The 25,420-nt window shown below is 39.1% G+C and overlaps 1 protein-coding gene across 1 annotated transcript; it reads left to right on the top strand.

The window, feature by feature from the left end:
• The first annotated feature begins 9,392 nt into the window (after window positions 1-9,392).
• LOC139709425 (uncharacterized) lies at window positions 9,393-18,183 on the top strand. The gene is made up of 7 exons (XM_071621393.1): window positions 9,393-9,420; window positions 10,290-10,491; window positions 11,944-12,086; window positions 13,225-13,341; window positions 15,216-15,479; window positions 17,038-17,249; window positions 17,848-18,183. Exons 1-7 carry the CDS (start codon window positions 9,393-9,395, stop codon window positions 18,181-18,183), a joined length of 1,302 nt encoding a protein of 433 aa, XP_071477494.1.
• The last annotated feature ends 7,237 nt before the right edge of the window (window positions 18,184-25,420 follow it).

Here is a 25,420-nt window from a genome sequence, read left to right as displayed (position 1 = left end):
TCAGTTGGTCCTTACAATTCACCAACCAACGACGTAATGTCTTAATGATCAAGGCTGAGAAATACAGTGCACTCACATTTTCAACGAACTCACGGTTACATCATAAGCTCTAAAATTATCAGCTCTATATCTATTATAGTTTTTTTCGGTTACAACGAAATTTTGATATAACGAAAGAAAACTGCTGGTCTCAAGGACTTCATTATAAAGGGAGTCGACTGTATCAACATGCCTGTGGTTGTACCTGGGGCCAGACAAGAGGGGAATAGAGGGAAGTTGAAAGTCGAAAGGTAACAAGACCTTGCGATAGAATTGTAAAAGCTTTGAGGATGTGGGGGTGCTGTGGCATAGTGGATAAGACTGTCGACTCCCAATCGGAAGACCCGAGTTCGATTTCCGTCCAGTGCTTAGGCCCTTGGACAAGATGTTTCTACCCACCATGTCCCTCTCGACCCAGGTGTATAAATGGGTTCCTGGCAACGCTAGGATTATAATAATAGCAGGGCCCTGTGGTAGAGCAGTGGCAACACTGAAAAGGCTACCCTGGGTAAATAAGACATTATTATCATTATTTCGACGGATACATTCGGCACTGTCTTGGAGGCAATTCGATGATGATTTTATTGACAAGAACTAGAGGAAAGGGCCGAAATACACACACACACACACACGCACACACACACACATACACACACACACACACACACACACACACACTCACACACACACACACACACACACACACACACACACACACACACACACAAATTGGGCACGATGAGCCGGTAGAATACTGACAACTGCGTAGAAATCTGAGATCAACTTAACGTGATAACTTTAATACAGATAGATGTGAGATGGAAAAAAGGTGATTAATGACTTTTTGTCGTCATCGAAGTTATTCAAATTAGCGTAAATGGTATACAAGCGTTATCCTTAACCCTTACTATGCTAATGAGCCAAACGTGCATAAATTTCATACACAAACCTATGGACAGGTAATCAGTGTGGCAGATCAAGGGTTAATGGAGCCCTGTCATTAACCTATCAAAGTATGGCTCATAATTAGAGGAAAGGCCTGAGGTTCAGGAGACAAGAGCGGTGGTACGTTTATTTTAGCAAAATATTCAGGACGAGGTTAATGAGAAATTATCTGTGTCATGTATGCCGTTTCTGGATGGCAAAATTTAACGACGATTTCTTTTAGTTTTCTAAGGTATATTTGACTCGTAAAGTTGGCTATGAAAAAACAGATTTCGCTCCCATTTATTACAGATTTAATGGCACGGCATGACTGCTTATAGATTGTTCATTCTATGACTGACAAAAGTGGCAAGGTGAACATCAATTACCAGAGCCATGAATCTTTCGAAATTGATGTCATTTATCACATGTATACTGGACTTTGGTTTCATAACTTTTAATTGTTGTCATAAAATCATGATGGTCATAGAGTGTCGTTTAATATGTATAATGCAAGACCATAATGTTATATATAGCGCAACCAAACATGGACCTTACCTTGGACACTACAATGATGCGCTCAGGTTGCAGGTATTAGGATGATGGTAGCGGGTCTGCACGGTGACAGCGCTGTGACTGTTCTACGGAAAGGCCATCCCTTTTTCAACGTCTGCTCTTCAACTTTCGTTTGAGCAAGGAGGTACTAGCTTTGCCTAGTACCTCCTTGGTTTGAGCGGCCTCTCTGTTGTTATCAGGTTATACAAATTTGATAGAACTCTGGAGGAACAGGGGAAAAAATACTTATAAGGGTAGGGTTAATACTGAGCTATACCAGAGGAGACAAGGAATGTGATGCGGCATTCATAACATGAAACATTCTTAAACACCCTCGGGACCTATATCTAAAAAACCGCTCAGAATGTATGCAAATCGATCGCCGTTGGTGCTGACTGGCTTAATGTAAAGGGGCGGGGCTGAAAACCCAATACAGGTGTATGATGCTTCCTACTCCTCCTCTTAGTGCACGGGGAGAGGGACAACGGCTTAACAACGGGTCCAAATAAATCCTTCTTGCTTTCAGTTCACGGAGTTCGGATATAGGCAAGGAATGAGATCATAACTAACATAATGTAGTAGGTCCCCCACATTTCATGTCTGTAAAATTGTCTTCTCTTGTATTCTTTGTAATCGTAATTACGACGCTATGTCCAGTCTTATGTTCAAATCGATTGTATCATGTTATTTGTGTTTGAGATGTGGAACAATCAAATCAAATCAAATCAAATCAAATCAAATCAAATCAAATCAAATGATAATAATTTAAAAAAGAATCCCGACTATAAGGTACCGATCACAGTCACTTTCGGCATAAAATGATAGCGAAGGACAATAACAATACCATCACCCCCACCACCACCACCACAAACAATACCAACAACAACAACAACAACAACAACAATTCGATATATGACATACCCCAAGAAATACAGCAGAGCACAAGAAATCACGACAAACCGGACCACGAGCTACACCTGCTGAGAAAGGAGCTGCTACATTTATGATACTATAATATGTACAATTTAAGTTATACTCAGACAAGCGTACATGCGCACTTGCATAGTTAATAATGACAATCCAGCCCCTCAGTGTCATTAAAGAACAGGTAAGGAAGGAGGAGCTAACACTTTTTTAGAGAGAACATCTCATCAGTATGTATACATTGGCATATATTGACCGATAATATAACAGCAAAACAGATTTTTTTTTCAAGGTTGTATGAGGAATCGAACATGATGCAGAGAGATTAGACGAACATCCTTCCCAAAGTTCTAGTTCTTGAAATGAGCCACCCTCTCAAATGGCACTAGGTCAGAATGGTAGAACGATGTTAAGAAATGAATCAATTATAAAGAATAAAGAACCCACGATTATAACTATTCTAATCTTTCAGGTTGTGTGACAAAAGTGCTTCATCTGTGGATAGTGTTTAAGAAGGGGCGAAATGAAATGCTTGGTACCCTTCGAGAAAAACAAAAGTGCGTTTCAAATCCCATGTGACGAATATGGCAAAGAGGGCAGTGTACTGTGAGAAGGAGAATTTTGATTACACTTATAAAGGAAGCGTGTGTGTGCGTGGGGGGGGGGGGGGCAAATGAATTAGCTGTCTATATGGTCAAAAAGTTCAAGAACAAAACATGAACAAAACTCGTTTAATGGACTACTTTGAATTTCTGTTCAAGACTGACTGTCTCTTGCTGTGCTGATCCGTTATGTTGTTTTTTTAATCTGACTTTATTGAAATAAAATTCATTCGATATGGTTCGTGCGAACGTGCAAATATGTGGAAAATGGAGAATTGGTAAGCTATCAAACAAGGGGGGGGGGGACTTTAGGGATTTTTTGTTCGTTATTTGCACTCTTGTATTCTTCCATCCTTGTACTTCCATTCAGTATCATTCGGCATTGTTATTGTTCAGTTCTTCGATGGTACACATGGGCAGCCGTTTAGAAAACGTATTTGAGACTGATTCGAGCGAACCGAGGAGGTGGGTTGGCCTAGCATTTACTGCATATTTCCCGGCATTGGATCAACGGGTGAGTGCCTACTCGATTGAGAAATAACGTTTTTAAATTGTTGTCTTCTATAGCACTGCCCTAGACCGACACGTCTGAAGGCATTACATGTGAAAGCTGCAACTGTGGCACCTCTGAATCTTCGGAGAATCTAAACCGAATATATTTCCCAGGAGTCGACCAGTTCCTAATCTGTGTAGGGTCGTATATCGGGAAACAAGAGAATCTCGTGGAGGAGACGAAATAATGAGCTTAGTCTAACCTCGAAAATCTGCCAGTCTGTAGCTATTCAAGGACGGCTTATATTTTTTTATTCATCTATTGATTTTTTATTTTATTTTGACGTGCTGAAACGCAACTCGAGGATTACATCAATAGTCAAATCATGCACATTATGAGCAATTACAAAGTCTGCTAAATTTTCGTCTTCTTCTTTTTGTAAAACGTGAAAGGATTGTAATCCTCTCAACAAAGTGACATGGCCATAGTGTAGGTGAAGAAGTGAATGGAATAGGAGGCAAAATTGGTCATCATCAAGGAGTTTGTCTGGAACAGACTGGATTGGTCTGATCACCGAATCGCGGGAGTAGAAATTGGATGAAGCAGTGGAATTATAGCTACGAAAGGTAAGATCTTCTTTTTGGACCTGATTCTTTTTCATTTTCATTACACCTATAATAGGCCTCTCCAGCTGCAGGAATCATGCGTATTATGCTGGAGTCCGAATTTAACACAAGATGGCCATGCGAATATGAAATTTTCACTTTGGCCAGAACGTGTTCAACAGCTAATCGACAACCAAAGCATGTACCATGCCTTTGTAGGCCACACGAAGATGTGGATTTTTTAAAAAGATGTTTACCTGAAGGACATACAAAAGCCATACGATGACTACACGACGTCGTATTGAGTGAACGATGGCCTTTCGAATGGCGAAATGGACACACGAATTCAAAACGAAGATTTAATGAACCTTCGTAATGTCCTCGGGATTTTTTTGGTTTTTCATGCCGAATAGAATTTGGCACCGATCACGAAGTTGCTGCCGGAGCCTGAGAACTTCAACCGCTCATTCAACGGTGGCATGGTCATTCAATGGTTTAAGATGCTCTCACGAATGGCCTGATGTTTTTACGATCAGAGCCTAATTTGAACATCTCCTTCAGCGTGTGTCCATCTTTGATCATTTTCAGGAGAGCGTGACTCCTGTCCCGAATAAGATGGCATACGAATATGGGATTTTCAATTTCGCACCAAGTTAACCCCGAACTTGGTCAAAAGCCAATCAAGAGCCGAAGCAAATACGATGCCTGGAGAAGGTCACACGATGCCATCCGAGCTACACTAGAAGATTACACGAAAACGTGAATGTTTATTATTGAAATGAACCTTCGTTAGATCTTAGGGATATTTTGGGACTTGCCAAGATTTTGTCTCATGAAGTCGATGCCGGAATCCGAGAAGCTCCACCGGCGCTCATACAATGGCTTAAGGTTCCCTCACGAATGACCCGAAATTCATTCAATATCAGAACCGAATGTGAAGACTTTCTATAGTTCGTGTGTCCATCATTCCCTATTCAACTTCGGAACAGTGTGGCGCCTGCATGTACACTCTTAAAACATCCGAGTCAGAACTGACCCGGAACTGGGTCCGTTGGGGTCACACACCGTTCCTGGTCAGAAATGACAAGGAATGGGGTCAGATATGACCCATTCAGAGTCATGAATTGGGTCAGGGTGAACCCATTCGGGGTCTTCATGACCAAATTCCAAGTCATTTTTGACCCGGAACGGTGTGTGACCCCAACGGACCCAGTTCCGGGTCAGTTCTGACTCGGATGTTTTAAGAGTGTAGGGAAGCAAAAAGGTTGTACAGTACGTGTCGAAGGCTGGTTCTTCGGGTATATCACGAACTTTTCTAATAGATCCAGTCGGGCCCTGTCAGGAGGCTTAGAAAAACAAAGCAAAACACCTGCAAATAATGATGATAAAAAAGGTCTTTAAAAAGAAGACAACGAAGATGAAGAATTCCGATTTTTCAAGTGGTAGATGACGGTGAATTATATAACACGAATTTCTGAATTTTTTTTTTTCGACCGTTCTTGTTTTACGATGCAGTTGTGCAACTACATCATGAGGTATACATACCAGTTTCTTACTGACTGTATTGCAAGCGCTTAGCATTAATTAAAATACCCCCGGTTTTGTTATAATATTGAAGTAATAGTTATGTTGACTGCTTTAGTTTCCAGTTTGCTTTGTCATCTGTCTCTTGTCTGTGGTGCGATCTGACCAAATAAGAAATATATTCAAATTCATGACATTCTTCCGTCGAGGTGCTTTCATTGCAACTGATTGACAAATTGCCCAGCATCGACGTAAATAAGCACTGAATTGATCATGCTATAAGGATTAGAACCAACACTTACTGTCGGGCGAAAGCTCGGTGGTCTAGTGAAGATGACGCCTGTCCGGTGATCAGGAGGTCGTGGGTCCGTATCCCGCTCGAGTCTGTACGCCCATGATTTTTTATCATGGCTACTACTTAAACACTGATCAATTCATTGCTTATTTACGTCGATGCAGGGCAATTTGTCATATCAGTTGCAAAGAAATATATTATTTTGTTTCCAGATAAAAATCCAGTCGTAAAGTCCTGTAACACTCAAAGACCTTACAGTGGTTCTAGGACTACGCGGCAAATTTTCATATAAATCCAACCATGAAGTGAAATTTATCTACACAGAGAATGAACAAATCTCGTGAAAAAAAAATTGTCTTCAAACATATGGGAGAAGTGTGTTCGACGATGACATCTTCACCACGTTAAATTTGTTCGTATTTTGACCAAAATCATTTTCTACAGACATGATGGAATAGGACTCTCTCTCTCCCTCTCCTTCTCTCTCTCTCTCTCTCTCTCTCTGTTTGTCTTTCTTTGTTGATCTCAATGTAAATGCTTACTATTGGTTTTTTTTTTTTTGCCTGTAATCGTTTATTCTGCACGATACAGTTAACTTGAGTATTGAGTAGATTTTCCATTGAAATGGTGTTCAAAATAATAATCAAGCATTCAATATCACTTCCTCTGGAGTCTCCAAGGTTCATTTTGTCTGTTTGTGCATGTGTGTGTGTGTGTGTGTGTGTGTGTGTGTGTGTGTGTGTACGTATGTGCGTTGTGTTTTGCGTTAGTTGCCATACAGAACAGAATACAATACAATACAATACAATACAATACAATACAATACAATACAATACAATATAGGTACTGATATAGCGCTTTTACAACGAGTTATAGAAGACATATTAGAAATCAATCAACCATAAGCCATTGAGACCGAAATTAAACGAAAACGTAATAGAAGACAGCCGGATTGCCATATGCACATTCACACCATATCAATCCACATAGCCTTTCTACCCCGGATAGTGCTTCTATTACATACTTTTGCAGAAGACGCAAATGGACGCGGCCGGCGTTCCTGTGCAGTCATTTTCTTTGCATGCACGTTCACCAGTTCACGGTCTACTAGGATCATATAAAAGTATTTTCTGTTGACTTCAGATGGCAGCGTTTCAAAGTTGACAAACACGTCATGTTCTTATGAGCGTATATATTCTCAAATCAATCGCCCATGCATGTGACTGTATGCACCAGTGCGTTAGATTTTGTAAGCCATAGAAGTAAGAAAAAAAAATCATAAAAACCACAAAACCCACACAAAAAAAAGAAGAAGAAGAAGATAAAATCCCCGAACCTAAAAGCTGGGCTCTGGAAAACAATACGATGCGCTTATATTGAAGTATAGATTTTCTTGTCTCTGTCTATCACAGCATCGAGAGATGGCATAGAATACATTGACTTGTAAAAACAACAACAAAAACCCCAGCAAAGTTGATTTCAGCAATGATTTTTTTTTCTTTCTTTTTCTTTTTTTAGTCATGGATGATAGTTTCTGGCCACGCATTACCTTATATGGAGAAAACATAAAAAAAAATAATGAAATGTTCAAAAACAAGTCATGGCTGTTTGGAAGTTATATTATAGACAAAAGGGATACCACATTATAATTATTGTTGTTATCATTTTATCCCACAGGGAATCCTGTCAAACCCGTGTAGAAACCCCATAGAATGTATAAGATCAAAAAACAATAAATGCACCACGTGGGGGGGGGGGGGGGGGCTAATGGATTGTGGAGGGACATAATGACTTTGAATGATCAACAAAAAAAAACAAAAAACAAAAAACCCTAAGAGATCTTTGCAAACCCCCAGGCTCTTTGTAGAGTTATTCACGCTCTATACCAAAGTGAACAAGTTGTAATCTTTGCATCATAATTTCGTATCGAGTTTTACCTTTACAGTGCTATCAGTACGGTCTATATCTAATTATGGCATGCTGGCACAGTATCTACAGCAAGTTCAGTGTAATATCTAAACAAAAAGAACAAAATGGTACGTGACACCTGTCGATCCCGCTGTCCGTTTCCCTAGGAGCTGGTTAACAATCTGAGGACCACTGTCTCAGAATGACATAGAGGCAATACGCACTCATACTTTCGATGGTAGTGATGGAGTTAATGGAATCTAACTGACCTGTCAACATTAGACACAGTCGTGCGTGCAATTGGTTTCACGGTCTCTTTTCGATTCCAATTTTTCTCATGCTCTCTGCCTGTAAATTTCGCATTTTCTTATCTCTTTGTAATGATTAATCTTGGAGTGCTTGAAGTACCGCTGCTTTATATTGGGGAGGGGAGCGTTTTATTGGCAACCGATTGGTGTGATGTGATGATGGCATTGGAGTCTGTCATAACTTTCTATACCTGACCTTCTATATTGGAGTGTCGTGTTTCAGAACACTGAACATGACCTTCAACGTCATTCTAACGTCCTGAAGCTACCACTATAAGATGTCCTTTCCGTTATTTTTTTTTCATATTTAATTATCTTGACTCCAACTGCCAACACGTGAATTGCACTGTCACAGACGTTCCAGAACACTAGTCATGGGCTTGTCGAAGAAGAAGATCGCGCTCAAGGCTGTATACTCGTTCCTTTGCTACGCAGTACGAAGGGGGATTCAATATGAAAAAAAAACCAAAATCATATATAGATTCTACTCATGCAAACACACACTTTTCCTTCACTCAACCGAAAATTGCAAGGTTCAGTAAATATTTCATACCCACTCCTGAAAGTGCGCGCACACGGAACGCCAGGCCACTCTTGCGTCTCGTTAAGGTGCATTAGCTTTCATCCTATTACTGTCAGCATTATTTGAACCCAGCGGTGGTATGTTATTCTCAAAAGCACAATAAAAGCGTCGGGTATTCCAGAATGTTCTCACTTGAATCTCTTTCCACGAGCATTCATTTATCTTTTCTTTTTTCCGTGCAGTCATAGATAAAGAAAATGAGTTTCATCCCTCGTGATTCCAGTCATGCATTGTAGGCCTATAAACCTTCAAGGTATCTCCGAGTCGCTCCATCAAACGTGATGTTACAGATCTGCATGGAGCTACGCTGGACCAGCTGGGGGAATCCATGAAATCACATGAACATTCCTCTTGAAAACAAGCTAAACTAATCAACCGATTCTAATTAGGAGTCAATCCGATGAGTCGCTGAGGGATGAGGAGGAAGCGATCAATGCGAACATCACGTGGACCGATCGTAGTCCATTGTTGAAAGAGAGAGAGAGAGAGAGAGAGAGAGAGAAGAAAGAGAAAGTTGCTGCAGAATCGTGTCAGAGGCAAGTGTACAAAAATAAATGCCATTGTTGTAAAGAGTACCTAATTTCGTTCGGTCATATTTCAGCCTCCTGAAACCGCGGTGGTGAATTTCGATCATGCCTCCAAGCAGCCTTACTGTGACCGGTGAGTATTAAAGTGATAACCTCTCTTATTCGGCAGTGTTCTCTATAATGTTCGGATTGTACGACGGTAAGAAATGATTTAAGTCTATGGTCGCTACTCACCTAAAAAAGCCCCAAATCCCCCTCAACAAAAAACAAAATAACCCCCTAAAAATCAACCAGTTCCGCGGAAACCAATTCAGAAGTCGATGCCTAAATTTATATTAGGTTAGGTTATACAGAAACAACGACGACAAACCAAAAACGTAAGCGCGTATTGATGTATTTTTTTATACCTATATCTCTCTTTCTTTCGGCCCTCCAGTATTTATCATATTTGTCTTGGTGGTCGCCTGTTTTAGCGGCCATTTTAGCAGCTGATTAGCGCACCTGATTTGCCTTCCGAGTGTAATATTTTAGTCCGCAAGGCTACCAAAGAATTTACCGCTCTCTCTGTCAGAATGTGTGTGTATCCTAAAACGGCTTTTTGTTCTGTATAGCAAAGAAAAAAAGGCAATCGAAGTTGAAAGAAGTTGCACGAAACACTTTTGTTTTTCTTCCCTTTTTTGCGATAATGTATTTCTGTAAGTGTCTGAGATGAGCAAAATGAGCAGACCCTTAATGCCATATAAAGTACAGATTGCAAGTATTGGTCAGACATTAACCATATAAAACGACCACATATCCATAAGTTATGAAACGCACTGCTCAGATACAGCCATATCCAATACAAATGTGTTTATTAATCCATGCTTAATCGGAAAAAGACGTGGAAAATGGTAACAATCCAAAATCATGGGCGAATTAATTCTTAACACTCTCGGCTATTCACTCGTCTCTATATATCATTAGCCCGAACCCTTAAGCGGTTCTTACCGCTGTGCCGTGCAGTGACACCGGCCCTCCATGGAGGACAAGCCGTACCTGTTGCCAGGAGCATGTCCGCACACTCGCTCACCAAGCCCCGTGAACCTCTGCCAGAATTCGGGAGAAGTCTTCGCGAGCGAGAGTTCTTTATCCCGCTCGACCTGGCCTATACGAACCACGGGTCTTATGGCAGTGTGCCGAAGAGTTTGATAAAAATTCAGCAGAGGTTAGTTTATTTTGCTTCCCTTCTTCCTTTTGTCTTTATCACCATCCTGCGAAATAGTAAGTCGTCAAATGAGTTTTAAAAAACGTGTAACTTTAAATAGTGTTTCTGATATACTTCTTCCGTTCAACATTTGTGTTTGCTTTGGTTTTAGACATTATATTGTACAACTATAATCTGACCAGAAATGCACATGTATGTCAATAGTGTGTACACATAGCTCAGATCGAATAATGTTAATGTTAAAAGACAAGTTCACCTTCATATACATGTGGATTGAGTAAATGCAACAATATTAGTAGAATACATCAGTGAAACTTTGTGGAAAATCTGACAATCCGTTCAAAAGTTATGAATGTTTACAGTATCTGCACAATCACAGTTGGATTAGAAGACTACTACAGTGCATGATGTCACATGCGTACAACGATATAAGGAAAATAAAAAGAGAAATTTACATAAATTTATTTATTTAATAAAGTGCATATTTTCTTCGGCTTGTTACTGATGTATATCAAGGTTAATATTCTTCCCCTTGCCTTCTGAAAGAGAGAAGTCGAGTTTTCTTTTGTTATGCGAGAAAAGTGAAAATATGTTGAATCTTCTTTATACTTTCTTTATTGCGTTGTACACATGTGACATCACAAGCTATAAGTAGTCTTCTCATCCAGCCGTGACTGAGCAGAAACTTCAAAAATTCATAAGTTTTTAACGGATTGTCCGATTTTCCTCAAAACTCTCACTGATATACGTTCTACTAATATTGCTGCATTCACTCAACCCACATGTCTATGAAGGTGAACTTGTCATTTAACTATTAGTGTTATGATCAAACTATGGATCCGTCGACAAGAGCCAAACTTGAATAAAGCGACTTCTGCCCAGCACATATTCATTAGTTATATGATCATACAACATTGCAGCTGGCAAGGAGTTACAAACTTACAATGTACTTCTCTGTTGTATTTTATTGTAAATATTATACATTATGTAAAATTGTGAAAGCTTGATTATTCTGGAAGAAAATGAGTCGTAATTAATGATGCTGAAAGGATGAAAAGGAAAATATGTATTTCAGCTTAAATCTTGTGAATTAGTGCTATCAATTTAGAATAATTTATGAACAAAATCATTTATGTACAAAATAATAACCGTGCTGATATATCGAACTAGCTGTGAAATAGTTCAATCAGACGCTGCTGTCTATATGAGAAAATGAATATGGAAAATCAGGTCACTCGAGACATTAACTCCCTCAGACTCTATTTAGTGTTTTAGGTTTTTTCACATCTTGATTTTTACATAACAGCAGAAGCAACATAAGCATAGTGAACCATGCAGTTCTTTTTTAATGTACTTCTTGACCGCACTGAGTGGCTTCCAATATTGCTTTACGTTGTAGAACGTCGCTGGATAAATAAAATAAATTTCGCGCCCGTTATTCCCTGTCCACAGGATGCTTGAAGAAATGGAATCCAATCCAGAGCTGTGGTACAGATACAAAGTGCTGGATTTGTATAAGAACGCTGCAAAGCAAGTAGCCGACTATGCGGTGGCAAAGCCTGAAAACTTGCTGCTCATCGAAAACGCGACCACTGGTGGGTAACAGCGTGTCACGTGCTGCATGGTAATATGCACTCTAACTATAGTTCAGACACACCTTAGAGCAATAACAGATTTCACAAAAGATGATATATTATGCAGCAAAGCAGATATCTCTTTCTCCCCCCCCTCTCTCTCTCTTTTTACTAAGATGGGTATTGTCAAAGTAGAGATCTCTACCATTAAGAAGTTATCTGCAGTATTATAATTTTATAGAAGTGAGTTTGCAAAGCGGTGAACAAATTCTCACGCGCAGAGCATGATGCATGCATCAATGCCATTCACCGAACCCACTCACGCTGATTGTCCAGGAAAGTGTATCACAATGAGCCTGCCCAGGTGACATTGCTATCACGAGCGCTGCCCAGAACACTCCAAATTTTGCAAGACTACCCTTTCAATTTCCGCATCATTTCACGGAGGGGTGAGTTATAATGACCATCAAATGACGATCATGGGCAATGCCGAGCGCAAACTTGCTTGTCTTAAAAGAAGAAAAAAAAAACACGACCCCCAAACAACAACAAAACCTATTAATAAAACTATAGTACATAATAAACGTATAGTTTTGTTGTTTTGTTTTGTTTTTTCTTGTAGTTGTTTTTTTTTCGGGGGGGGGGGCACCTCTATGGTCTCGTGGTCATCGGGAGGGGGATATGAGGGCTAAACCTGATGTGGGGCATATTGGATTTTGCAAGGTTTCGTGGGAGTTTTACCTCATTCAACTTTTTACCAACTAGGCACCTACTTTCCTTCTTTTTTTTTAAGAAGAATTGAGTTGAAATTAAAAAAAAGCTATTCGCTTGTCACAGGATTTTTAAGAATTTGATCATAATCCTGACTGTATGAATTATGCAATATATTTCTCTCTTGAACTGGTTATATGACGGGTGTAGGTGGGTGTGTCTGCATGTCTGGGTGTGTGTATGTGTGTGTGTGTGTGTGTGTGTGTGTATGTGTGTGTGCGTGTGTGTATGTGTCTGTGTCTGTGTTTCTGTGGGCTATCTTATGCTTCCTCTCTCACACCCTGTCGCAGCTAACGTTTCAATTTCCCTTGGCAAATGTAGCATATCGTGGTTATTTCCACATTTCCTCATAGCATCACATCTTCACATTCTGTGTCTCAACCTGCAGCAACCAACAGTATCCTGAAATCTTTCCGTTTCAAGCCTGGCGATCAGATCTTGATGTCTAACCACACGTACAAATCGGTCAAGCAGACGGTACAGGTTCTCACGAGTCAGAGACCGGGTAAGACGATTCGTAAAGAACCAAATTAAATGAGTAGAAAAGGATTCCACAGATTTTGCCATGCATGGGATTAAATGAGCCGATCCGACGCACACCGCGGGAGTGCGCGCACAAATCAGGCACACACTGATATATTTCTCTCCCTGCCCGCCCTATCCATCGCAGAGCAGAAAACTAGTAATTGGAAATGGCAGATTGTGCATTGGGCGTTCGCTTGAAGTCATAGAATGACAACACTTGTTCTAGGTAGCCAGGTCTGCGCTCTTTCATCTCCAAAACTTAGCTCTTTTATCTTTTTTATTTAACTTTCCGCTGAGAAAGATTTTCTGTATTAGATCAATACGGCGCCGTTTCACAAAGACTTGATATTACATCAGGTCATGCGTAACATCTTTGTGAAACACCCCACCTCCGGTCACCTTGGACCCGGTAAGCCCTGCATGGGGTGTTGCCTGTTAACAGTATCACTCAAAATTTGAGAACGAATTTTGAAGAAAATGTCAGAATACGAACGAAGAGATGGTGGTGAATCAAATCATATGGATCCAGCATTTTTTTTTTTCAGAGGAGTATTTGTTTGTTCCTGCGGGATAGGACTATTATCTAAGATTTTTGCATATCAATGGACTAAAATGGGATAGCCGGTAAATGTGGAAACTAAAATTACTAAAACAGCATCTCTTCGATGTCTGTCAAAATCAAAATATCTCAATCTAATTTAGATGAAGGCATTCAAGGAACTGTCTAGCCAAAAGTATATAAGAAGGCATGTACAATATTCATTTGAGTGCAGTACGTCTGTATTAATAACCAGAGCCATTCCCCCAAGTTCCTCTCTAGTTCTCATTGTTGTTGGCCTTTCGTTTTTGTTCAAAAGCCTGCACCATGCTTCGCGTCGCATCGTGACGACGATAAGCATGGTGCTGCTACTGAGCATGTCATTTCCAAAGAATTTACGCCGTGGGATAATATTGTGTATAGATCAAGAATTGATGCGTGTGCAGTGTAATAGGAGAAACCTGGAGCAAATCCGAATAAAATCAAGACTAAAGCGTTATGAACTTTCGAGCATGTTTTTGTAAAAGTAATGAAGCGTGACGTTTCAGAGCACACCTCAAATATCCATCAATTGTCATTAATCACGTGATTTAGGCGCCTTTTGTGTGTCTTTCATCGCTCTTTGACACAAAGCAAACAAACAAGCAACCAAACAAAATTGATGTGCCTTTTTTTTTTGGTCAAAGTTCAACTGTTGAATGGATTTTATCTGTTTTGGGGATAAAAGAAAAGGAACAACACCATCAACAAGGTTGCATATCTTTAGCAGAATGATTGAGAATTCAATGTTAGTTTGGAGATGGCGTGGCAATTTGAATGATAAGTTATGCGATAGGTTTGGTTTAACCTCTTCCGTGCCAGAAACTTTGCACAGTGTGTACAACGCTATGGCGTGATATGTGCCAATCCGCACTCGAAACATACAACTGGTAAAAAGCATTCTACACATACGAGTTAAGTTACCGCCACTTTACCAGGACAATATCTTTCTCTGTGTGTGTCTTTCCTTTTTCATTAGACGTGCTGCATACAATAGATAGTTCATAAAGAAACTGGTATCCAAAATATGAAATGTCAGTAACTTTTTTTAAACATATTTGTTTGGTTTCTCCAAGGATTTCAGTCCTGGTCTCTTGCTACTCATAAATTCAATGTTAATTGCCCTTGGTGAGGGATCCATACGGGAGAATACAAAGAAATCTCAGAGGTAAAGATTAGAAATAAAGATAAAAGAGCTTTCATTGTGCTAAATTTTCATGAGTATGCCTGGGATTATTGTCCCAACTCCAATAATGTTTCATTTTATCTTCCACAAGATATCGACGTGGTCCAAATTCACATACCTTTCCAGACGACGGCGGAGGAAATACTCGAGCGTCACAGGACAGCTCTGAACGAAAACCCGCGAATCCGGCTTGCCCTGATTGACCACATTCCCTGCACATCCGCCATCTTGTTTCCGATCAGAGAGCTCGTGAGTATGTGCCGCGAACGGGGAGTCATCAGTCTGGTAGACGGGGCGCACGGGCCGGGCCAGCTGCAGCTCAGACTGGAGGAACTTGGCGCTGACTTTTATTACGGTATGCAAGAGCGCGATGTTTATAAGGCCTAAAGTATTGTAAGTGGTCGGAAAAATCTCGATATAATGAAAGACTCCACTGTCTTGTACACCGAACAAACAGATATGGCGCGCCATTTGCCCAATAATTCTGATAAACTGAGTTTTGATCGCCGATATTTGAACTTAGTTTATCAGACGATAAACTCAGTTTTTCGAGAGAACTGTGCTTATCGAGTGAAAAACAAAGTTTTTCGCGATAAACTAAGTTTTTCACTTGAGAAGCAGAGTTTCTCGATAAACGTAGATTTTCGCTTTATAAACTAATTTTCTCTCGAAAAACTATACATTGTATATATATAAGAGAAATGTGAAAAGACACTGACTAGGTAATAAGATAACAGAACTTCTAGAGCGACAAAAGAAAGTGGGTGGATTTGCAACTTAAAGAGCACCCATGGTACCGTCTATTCAAGCTAAAATCAAAATAGACTAAACTTTATTGTTATGACATCATGGGAGCATTCAAAAGTGATGAATAATGGTCTTACTTGTAACAGAGAAATGTTCCTCAAGATTCACAAACGTTGTTTGAGTCTAGTCCATGATATAAATCTAATCCACGAATCCAAACAAGAGAGTGTTAGATACTTTGTAAGCGTAACTTGCATATATGCGCGTATGCATTCATAATTGGACTACTTTGGCGTACACAATGCGTAACTATGCGTCACGTGCATATTACGTGGTCGAAGTAATGTGTTCATTTACCAGATTTGAACTATATTTTTGTGAATTCCTGCCAGTGTGCCCAATCGTGCCTGGTGCGTGCTTCTTTGCTCGAAATGTATATTCATTCTGTTCTTTCGAACACAGGTGTATACAAATGGGCATCAGGCAGTGGTGGAGCAATGGTAATGAAAGGTTCTGTTGGGGAAAAAAATGGTGTTGATACTGTAGCTGTTAAAAAAAAATACTCTGAGTTAAAGGGATGGTACAGTATTGGTGGAGATGAGAATTGGCCTTTTAACTCTTTGCGAGATACCAAGAAAACACTTATGATATAGTACAAAGCATACCATTTTAAGAGGAATTCAAAGTTTATTTGATGAAAATCGGGTTTGGAATGACTGAAACATCAAAAAACAAACTAAAACAAAGCGATCGTAATAAAGTGTGGGTCCCACTCTTTATTAGAATCGGTCTTTTTCGGATATCTCAGCCATTTCAAATCCAATTTTCATCAAATAAACGTTGAAATCCTCATAGACTTACATGCTCTTTTATATTTCATAAGAGGTTTCTCATTATCTCACCAAAAAAAAAATATGTTAGAAACCTGAAATTAGGTCTCAACCAGTACTCTACGATCCCTTTAATAAGAACATGTCATTGCACGCTGTTTGAATGACAACAAAGAACAACACACAAACAAACAATAGAATCGTTCAAGATCGTTCAAGATGTCAAACAGAAAAAGGTGTGACAGAAAGTATATCCTTTAAAACGACACTTTGTTTTGTCTTTGTTTGTCTGTGTGCCATGGCGTGTGTGTCTTCGAATCGATGTGGCTATACTAGGTAATCTTCACAAGTGGCTGTTCTGCCCCCGAGGTTGCTCGCTCTTCTACGCTCGTCCGGAGCACCACCACTGGCTGCGCGCCGCCGTGTCATCCCGATACACCTTCTCCGAGGACCTCCACGAGCGTTTCCACTACACGGGCACGAAAGACTACATCCCTTATTACATGGCCGGACATGCGATAGATTACCTCCACTACTTGGGCGGCTTGGTGAGTAATATTCGATCTTTATAACCACCACTATTTGTATAGTGTGTCTATTTACCATTTCATTCAGCGGCGGAGGGGGAGAAAGGAGGGTGCAGCATATTGCGAAAATCATCTGTGTTCATTTTGATTTTATAAATCTAACAAGCTGATTAGTTTCACACCCCGTTCGGTTCAGCCAAATCTTCAGTATTTTCTACTTTTGTCTCACCCACTGACATTTAAGGTGGGTCTAAGGATTTTGATTGCCGTACTTCCAGGCCTTGTGAATATCATTGTGACGACCATGATACGACGTAGGCCTTTTGTCTGTGACACTGATGTACACATTTACTCGGAATACTCTCGGAACAAATTGTCTGCAGCTAGGGATCGCTCTTGTCTCAAGATTATTTCAGGTCATATTATTATGTCGAGATGAGTTTGTCACGAATATATGTACCGCGTTGCCAAAAACTGGTGAGACACAAACTGACAATCCCATTCTTTGTTATAAATTTGATGTATCTGTTACATCTACATCAGCTATCCTATAGTTATAGTAAGTGGACAATAGTGACTTTTACTAACATGAGGGCATTGTTGGGTCTGGTCGACACAGGAACGAATCACGGCGTACAACTCGGAGCTGACGTTCTGGGCCGCCGAGATGCTTGCCGACGCCTGGCAGACGAAGTGTATCAAACTGGAGGAGAGGGTGAGGGCGCCCTTTATGTGCCTCGTCACTCTGCCGAAGACTCGGCGTCTTGCGCAGTTCTGGCATCCCGACGGACACAAGGACCTCTGCGAAGAGATAGCCAAAGAGGGCGTGGTCGTGGCCGTCACGGGCGACGAGAAGGAGAAATATTTGCGCGTCAACGCGCAAGTCTACAACTACAAAGAGGAATTTTACGCTCTTCGCGACGCGGTCATCAAGGTGCTCGGAGTAAAAGTATAGATTATCTGATGTCAATGTTCAGGTCACAGGGTGTTACAAAACAAAGACAAACAGGTCAGCATATCATTTGAGAAAAATTATTTTTATCAACAGACTGTAATTATCACAGAATATAAACGATCAGCAGACTTTGTATAGAATGGTTAATGAGTATGTAAATATAGATATAGAAAGAAAGATAGCTGGATCGCCACCAACTCCATCCCCCCCCCCTCAAAAAAAGAGAGATGTATATCTGCAAAGGGATTTGGTGTGAAAGATATAGTTGTGTAGCTAAAAAGATGGATAAGCAGCAGAGTAGTACCTATACAGAGATTGGTGGATAGATAGTAAACTGAACGCTAGATGGCCCACAGCTATGATTTTTTTTTTAAACGAAGAGGAGCAAATGCTGTTTCTAAATAGATAAACAGATAGCTCTTCCAATACGGACAAACAACTTCCTTTGTTTAGCATATATTTGAAAGTTTTATCAAGGAGATATGTCTCCTTGTTTCTATTCGAGTATTTTTGTCATCGCGGCTGAAATCCTACTAAATATTGCATAGGCTGTATGATGGGTCTTTTTATTATCATTATTTTGACTGGCAGCAACCATACAATATAAAAATCAAGTACAAAGATGAAAATCATTGTACTAACGCAAAAATACTTTGACACCGGAAACACTTGGAAAGCCTGGGCTGTCAGGCATTCTGTCAAAGTTAATTGAATAACTATAGTCTTGGGCGAAGTGCATACTAGTACGTTGCAAAGACATTTACCATGGTCTCTGACCTCCTCGTAAAAAGAAAACTCTACTGGTTTAACCACGGAGATGGAGTAGCTCCAAGGTTTAGCCGATGTTCGTGCAATGACACTTTCATTTTTAAATTTTCTTACCAAGAGTAGGGATGACTGCGGCAGTATCAGACTATTTAAATAGATGGCGAGAGAAAAAACACACACACACACACAAGATAAAAGAATATCTGGATATCATTTGCCGATGTATTTTGAGAACAATGTTTATGTTTAACTACCTCATCGTTCACCAACTCATGCTGAATTGCTGAATATTATAGACAACTGAACAGTTTCTTTAGTGCTTTTTCAAACTACACTGTACATGTATATTTGGATGTTTTCTACAGATTTTCTGTTGTTATTTTATTCTTTTTTAGTGTAGATCCTTTGAAATGAGTGAGAGGTACTAGGATCCTTGCTTATAGCAGGTGCATTTCACTTACTTTTATAATCTATGCTCAATGCTTTTTCTCGTATTAAGAATGAATTTGTTTTAAACTGTGTTTGAGTAGAATTATTGATCATGCTGATATCGGTACTCGTATCGGTACTCGTATCGACATCAATACAATTGTATCAGTACTCGTTTATTTACCGAGTCACCCGCATGCATTCCTTTTTCGCATTTAGACTTTATTTTCAACTGTGTTTGTTTGAATGACCTGTAGCAATACCGCAAAAGTGTTTTTTGTTTTAATGTGGTACAGTCTTGTGATTCTTTGTTATTACGTAATTTAATGTAGCATTTCTTCTTTGGCTCTCCTATAGCTACGCTATCTTGCCAACGCTTAATATTAATACGACGAAATGTAACTAATAGAAACCGAGATGTGATGTGAAAAAAGCGTGCGTGTGCCTTCTACATCACGTTAACTCTTTCAGGACAGCCAGCCTAATATTCTCTTGACCAAGTAAGTATAATTAGACATGTCACCCATGGGACTTCTAGAATAAAACAGGTACAATTAAAACATGTCATTCTACATCATGCATGATACAAGAATACACGAGATGACTGACAGCAACAACCAGTCTATAGATATGAATTTGAATCCAGCTGGTATGGGATAGAAAACCTTTGTTTGTTTGTTTGTTTTTGGACAAGTTTTCATTTTTTCCCTTTTTTGTTTGCTGTACTAATTGACAACATTGGGAAAAATGTAATAATTTTTCCCTTACTGGCAGAAAATAGTAAATGGTTTGCATATTATACAGAAAAACAACAACATTGTAACATTTCATTTTTTTTTCTTTAGAGCCGATGAATAAACATAATTTGAATCTTATATATTCTGCAACATTATTTCTTGTAACAGCTGTTTTGCGAGTCACGACGCGCTATCAGAGGACACGTGTCTTAGCATCTACATTTCGACGCTGTTATGATAATATAAGGATTTAAACTACATTTAACGAGACCGTTTTGACTTTTTTTTACTAGTGCTTGACACTATATATCAGCAACTTATGTTCTGAGAATTTCCCAATCTAAATTCATATTTCACTTGGTGCGACGAACACCTGTACAAACAAGAAAAAGACAGCAATAAATGTTCAGTCAGAATTTGATTATTGCTATAGGAAAGCCATAATCTCATCGACTGCTCAAATGTCGTTACACAGGCCTCTGACGAGCTCAGCAAAATTTGATTTAGATCACTTTCGTACATAAAAGTATTTTTTTAAATTCTATATTCGAATTTCGTTCAATTTCATAAAACAAATTTTCTTTCACAGAAACGAAAACAAAACATTATGCAAAGACAAACTGCATCATACACATCATTGTACAAAATAATGTCAATCTTACACTATATAAAGACAAAATGCAGTGACACAAACATTGTGCAAAATAATGTCAAACTTACATTGTGACTCTTTTAACCAAAGAAACGAAAGGATGTTAAAATGTATATATCATTATGCACACACACACACACACACACACTCACACACACAAACATATATCTATCTAAATATATATGTTTATATATATATATATATATATATATATATTATGTATTACGTTATAATGCATATATGTTGTGAGTGTGTGTGTATTTAATATTTTGAATGCATAGATGAACACATTTCCGTAAGAAACTAACATATCCATACCATGTATCTTTGCAAATTTCAATAGCATGATTCATGCGTGATTGAATGGCATCATGTAACTCGAGTCGAAGATCGTACATTATGTTATATATAGCAGAGCGAGTTCGAGGACTATATACAAATGTACTTTTATGTGTATACACACAAACACACACACGTATATACACACACACACACACTATATATATATATATATATATATATATATATATATAATATTCAAAGAGAAGGAGAGAGGGGGAAGAGAAGAAGAGAGAGACAAAGGAAAGGATTTTACGATGTACTAACCGACTGTCATGCCTTCTTTCACCGTCAGGTTGCTCGATGTAGGGTCCCTACTGTTGGACGACTATTGTCTTGATCTACATGTACTTCTTTTTCTAACTCAACCACATGTCATATCTCACCATACGAACAATCATGCAGTCATAAGACAAAATATGCGTGCAGCTGTGCGAGTTAAGGTTTTATTTGAGACCTTTGTCTCACTTACATGAGTAATATAAATACATGAATGCATTTAAGGCATACAGATAAATAATAAAGGTGGCGATGAATCTAGATTCGTGTATCAGCTTAATGCAGCATACTCAGTACTTGACTTCGCCAGCGCATTCGTTCCTCTCTCATTACTTTTTCCTCACTCTTCGTTTATCATAATTACAGCCTCTTCGACATAATTATTCATAAGCATGATTTTAGAAAGACTTCTGACTTTCTGATGCTGTCTTACGGACGACTGCGTACGTCAAACAACAGCGCATAATCAGGTAGAGCTAAGGCAGCCGTATAGCTAGAACTCAAGCCACAAAGCAGGCAATCATAGTTCTTTTAATACGCAGTCAAGTCAGACAAGGAGGGCGCTAACCATAGAGGTTCTATAACAGTATGTGGCGCTAACCAATATAGAAAGTACTATACATTTGTACTAGCATCTTCCGACGTGATTGTTCTATATCATTGCACATTAATTTTGCACTCGGCATTACGTCGTCCGGCGCGTGTAGCAAATCTATCTATAGCATTAATGCATACACCACTGCCTTGACAACAATCATGTTTTGTCAAAAAAAAAAATAAAATCAGAACATGACAAGATTCTCAGAGAGCAAGTGGCTGAACAACGAATTACACGCAAATGTCAAAATGCATAAAAAAGGGAAAATACATCCTTCAAAAATACATCGATTCAATAACAATGCATGTCATCAGATTGTGTTATAGCTGCTTGGTTACAGGCATATAGGCCTCCTTTTGAGAGGCCCCGGTACACATATGAGAAACATTGCTTAAAACAACAGGATAAAAATTATGCGGAGAATAGATCTCATTCACATAGTCAAGATAACTATTGATCTCATACTCAAAGGCTAAAAAGCTTCTTTTTTTTCAGTGCGGCAAGTACAAATGCGGCGAAAGTGAAATTCAATCCGATATTCAATAATTCATCAGAAAATCATTTTCCACTGATACATATGAAATGCAAGAAATATAGTACCCATCCAATCACTGTGCGTATTCGAAGTTTCTCGTCACAACGAAAAATTCTCTACATTGTTGAATGTGAACATCACACACACTCATTGTCACCTCATAATTGAACAATAATACGATATCAGCGCAGAGGAAAATGGACGGTACAACTACCAATACTAGTAGCACAAAGATGCTACGGTCTAGTTGGGCGTACTAAGTTCGAGTAAAATTTAATATCTCCTTTACACAACGTGTAAGCCCGATGCTATCATCGAAGAATGCAGTGATAAAAATTGCTTTAACTCGCATATTTTTAGATCAAAAAAACTTTGAAAAAGGAAAAACACCCATTACGGGAGTGCTACCACTCACGCAAAGTGATTTCAAGTGTCTTCCCGTTTTCAATGGGAAAAGTTTATACTTGAAGTCACGTGCAATATCATGGCACTTGGACGCACATAGACGTTTGTGTGACCGGGTGTAAAAACATGCAGAATCTTCCATTTTCACAGAGCCATTATCAAATCAATTTGCTACACAGGTCTAAAAGAAATGCATCAAACAGACTTCGTAATGGAGCGATGCAATATGCGTGAGCCACAAACCCACTCACGATATGTTAGGATTTAAAAAATGCGGAACGTGATCATTTAATTTATAATAATTAAACTTACTCATTTATACAATGATCTCATTCTTCTATAATAGTTCAAATACGCGTGTGTATCCATATTTGAGTGTATGTGACTCTGTGTGTGTGTGAGCGGATTATAGAGCGTATCAATGAGATGAATCTCCCTGGTTCCACTCAAACCACAGAGCGAATACATCTCTTAAGTGACTGCCATGCGCTCTATTCATATTAGCAGCCAAACTGCTGCAGTATATTGTCTACACTGAATGGCACTTCGAATGAATGGCACAGCGTATCTTCCGTAATGTGCCGTGTGCTACGTGATTTACGGCTGCCAACATTCTCACGGCTGCCAACATTCTCAAATCAAAATCAAGGAAAATCCTAAAGGTGAACAGAGAGATACTTGTGTGTTACATGCATTTGAGTAAGTGAAGACAAAAATGAATCCAACATTAGGGAGACTTTCATATTCTTTTTGCCAGGATTTGAAGAAATAGTACAACTGTCATGGAGTCTATACAGCAGGGCCACGTAAACTTGGCAGCTCTGGTTAAATACATGCTATTCTACACAGTACTCATCTCTGATACAGAGATACACGATATAAATATCTTAATATCTCTAAAATCATAGCTTAACACTATATTATAATATAGACTTAAATTCGCATGTAAAGTTATAAAAACCGAGCGTCCCTTAAATACCTCTAATCCTTGGGGTTACATGGTTTGAATACTGACTTCATTTACGACTCAAAGCGTATCAATTCACCGACAACCATTTTTTTTAAATGACTATAATCAATAAACAAATTTATTTAATTCTACCCCGTCATATTGTAATCTAGCTGCAGATTGAAAGTTTGGGAAGGGGGAACGTCATTCGGTCAAGGCCATCAGATCCCCTTTCCCCCACTCCTCTCTCCTCCAGGCCCCCAAAACTGTGATTTAATGTGCTTGCTGTGACGTCATCCCGTTACGTTCCCTCATCTGTAAGACAAAAACACAAGGAAAAGTGGTAAGAGACCATACATGATATCAAGGTGTTGTGGTATTTTACAAAAAAGTTCCAAAACTTGTATTTCAAAAAACGACTACCCAATCAAACATTAATGATCTAAACTTTGAATTCCTTCATTAGCTAACCCTTGAATGGGCGTTGCATCGTTCTGCCTTCAGGAGAGATCGATACCTTAAAATATATGGATAGCAGGTTTACTATCATGATGAGTAGAACTACCGAACTTCCAAAATTTTAGGTTTACCTAATTACACACAGAAACATCGGAAAGCATTTATTGAAATGTGATTATAAATGTTGTAACCTCGCCTAAGTTTCGTTTTGGAATTCCAGTTTATGAATCATTAAGAATTGCCAAGTAGCAGAAACACAATAAAACACAAGTATCAAATCAAATCAAAACAGAACAAAAAAAAATTAAACAAAAACAGGGTGGATCACTGAGAATAATTCGCGCAGATTTTGCGCAGTTCCATACTTCTTAGGTCTATATCATACAGGTGTAAAAATTCAGTTGAAAGTCTGAAGCAACCTGACACTTAAAAACGTGAGACTTGGGTTTGGTCATAACAGACGCAATTAACGAAGTGATGACATGATTAGTAAAATGAAAGCTCAACGTTTCGCTCAGCTCCTAACTCAAGCTTATACAAAGATGTCAAATAGTTCATTCACCTCGTCCAGCCGCTGTTGCGTCTCCGTCTCTAGCTGGCGTATGTCAGCAATGGTCATACCGTGGCACTGGTCGAGGTAGCTGTAGAGCAGACGGTGAAATCTCAAGTACCGCCTTCGCATAGACTGCAGTGAAAGAGAAAGAGTGCGTGTAAGAGAGAGGGAGAGAGGATAAAAACGCAGCGGACGAAGAGAGTGGACGAACAGTCTGCCATTGACAAATTTAGAATTTTTTTTTCTCTCTTTTTCTTTGAATGGTTCGGTTTCGCTTTCAACGAGAAGTTATTTTACGATCTATTTCGAAGTCAATGATGTGAATTAACTGTTGACGCAGTTGTATTGTCCAGCTACTACGAATTTAGAATGTGCTTGCGACATAATATACAGTACCCTCTTTCAATTAAATGACGACAAAACTTCACGTGTTGGTTTTGAATGCGTTGTGTGCCAAATGAATCTTACAAACTATACACGTAACAATAAAGGCTGTTAAAAATAAACGATTGGAAACTAATTCTTGTTAAATTT

Source organism: Diadema antillarum, unplaced genomic scaffold (assembly GCF_040938485.1).
Source record: "Diadema antillarum isolate AM-2024a unplaced genomic scaffold, OU_Dant_1.0 seq00001435_RagTag, whole genome shotgun sequence".
Lineage (NCBI taxonomy): Eukaryota > Metazoa > Echinodermata > Echinoidea > Diadematoida > Diadematidae > Diadema > Diadema antillarum.
The sequence above is the reverse complement of the archived record's forward strand: the minus strand, read 5'-3'. Positions and strand labels throughout refer to the sequence as shown.

What these genes read in the sequence shown, in the direction of transcription:
- LOC139709425 (XM_071621393.1), top strand. Translation starts at nt 9,393, where the DNA reads ATGCCTCCAAGCAGCCTTACTGTGACCG. An exon ending in TTGATAAAAATTCAGCAGAG is followed by an intron (nt 10,492 to 11,943) that starts GTTAGTTTATTT and finishes CCCTGTCCACAG; the next exon opens with GATGCTTGAAGAAATGGAAT. An exon ending in TCCACTACTTGGGCGGCTTG is followed by an intron (nt 17,250 to 17,847) that starts GTGAGTAATATT and finishes TGGTCGACACAG; the next exon opens with GAACGAATCACGGCGTACAA.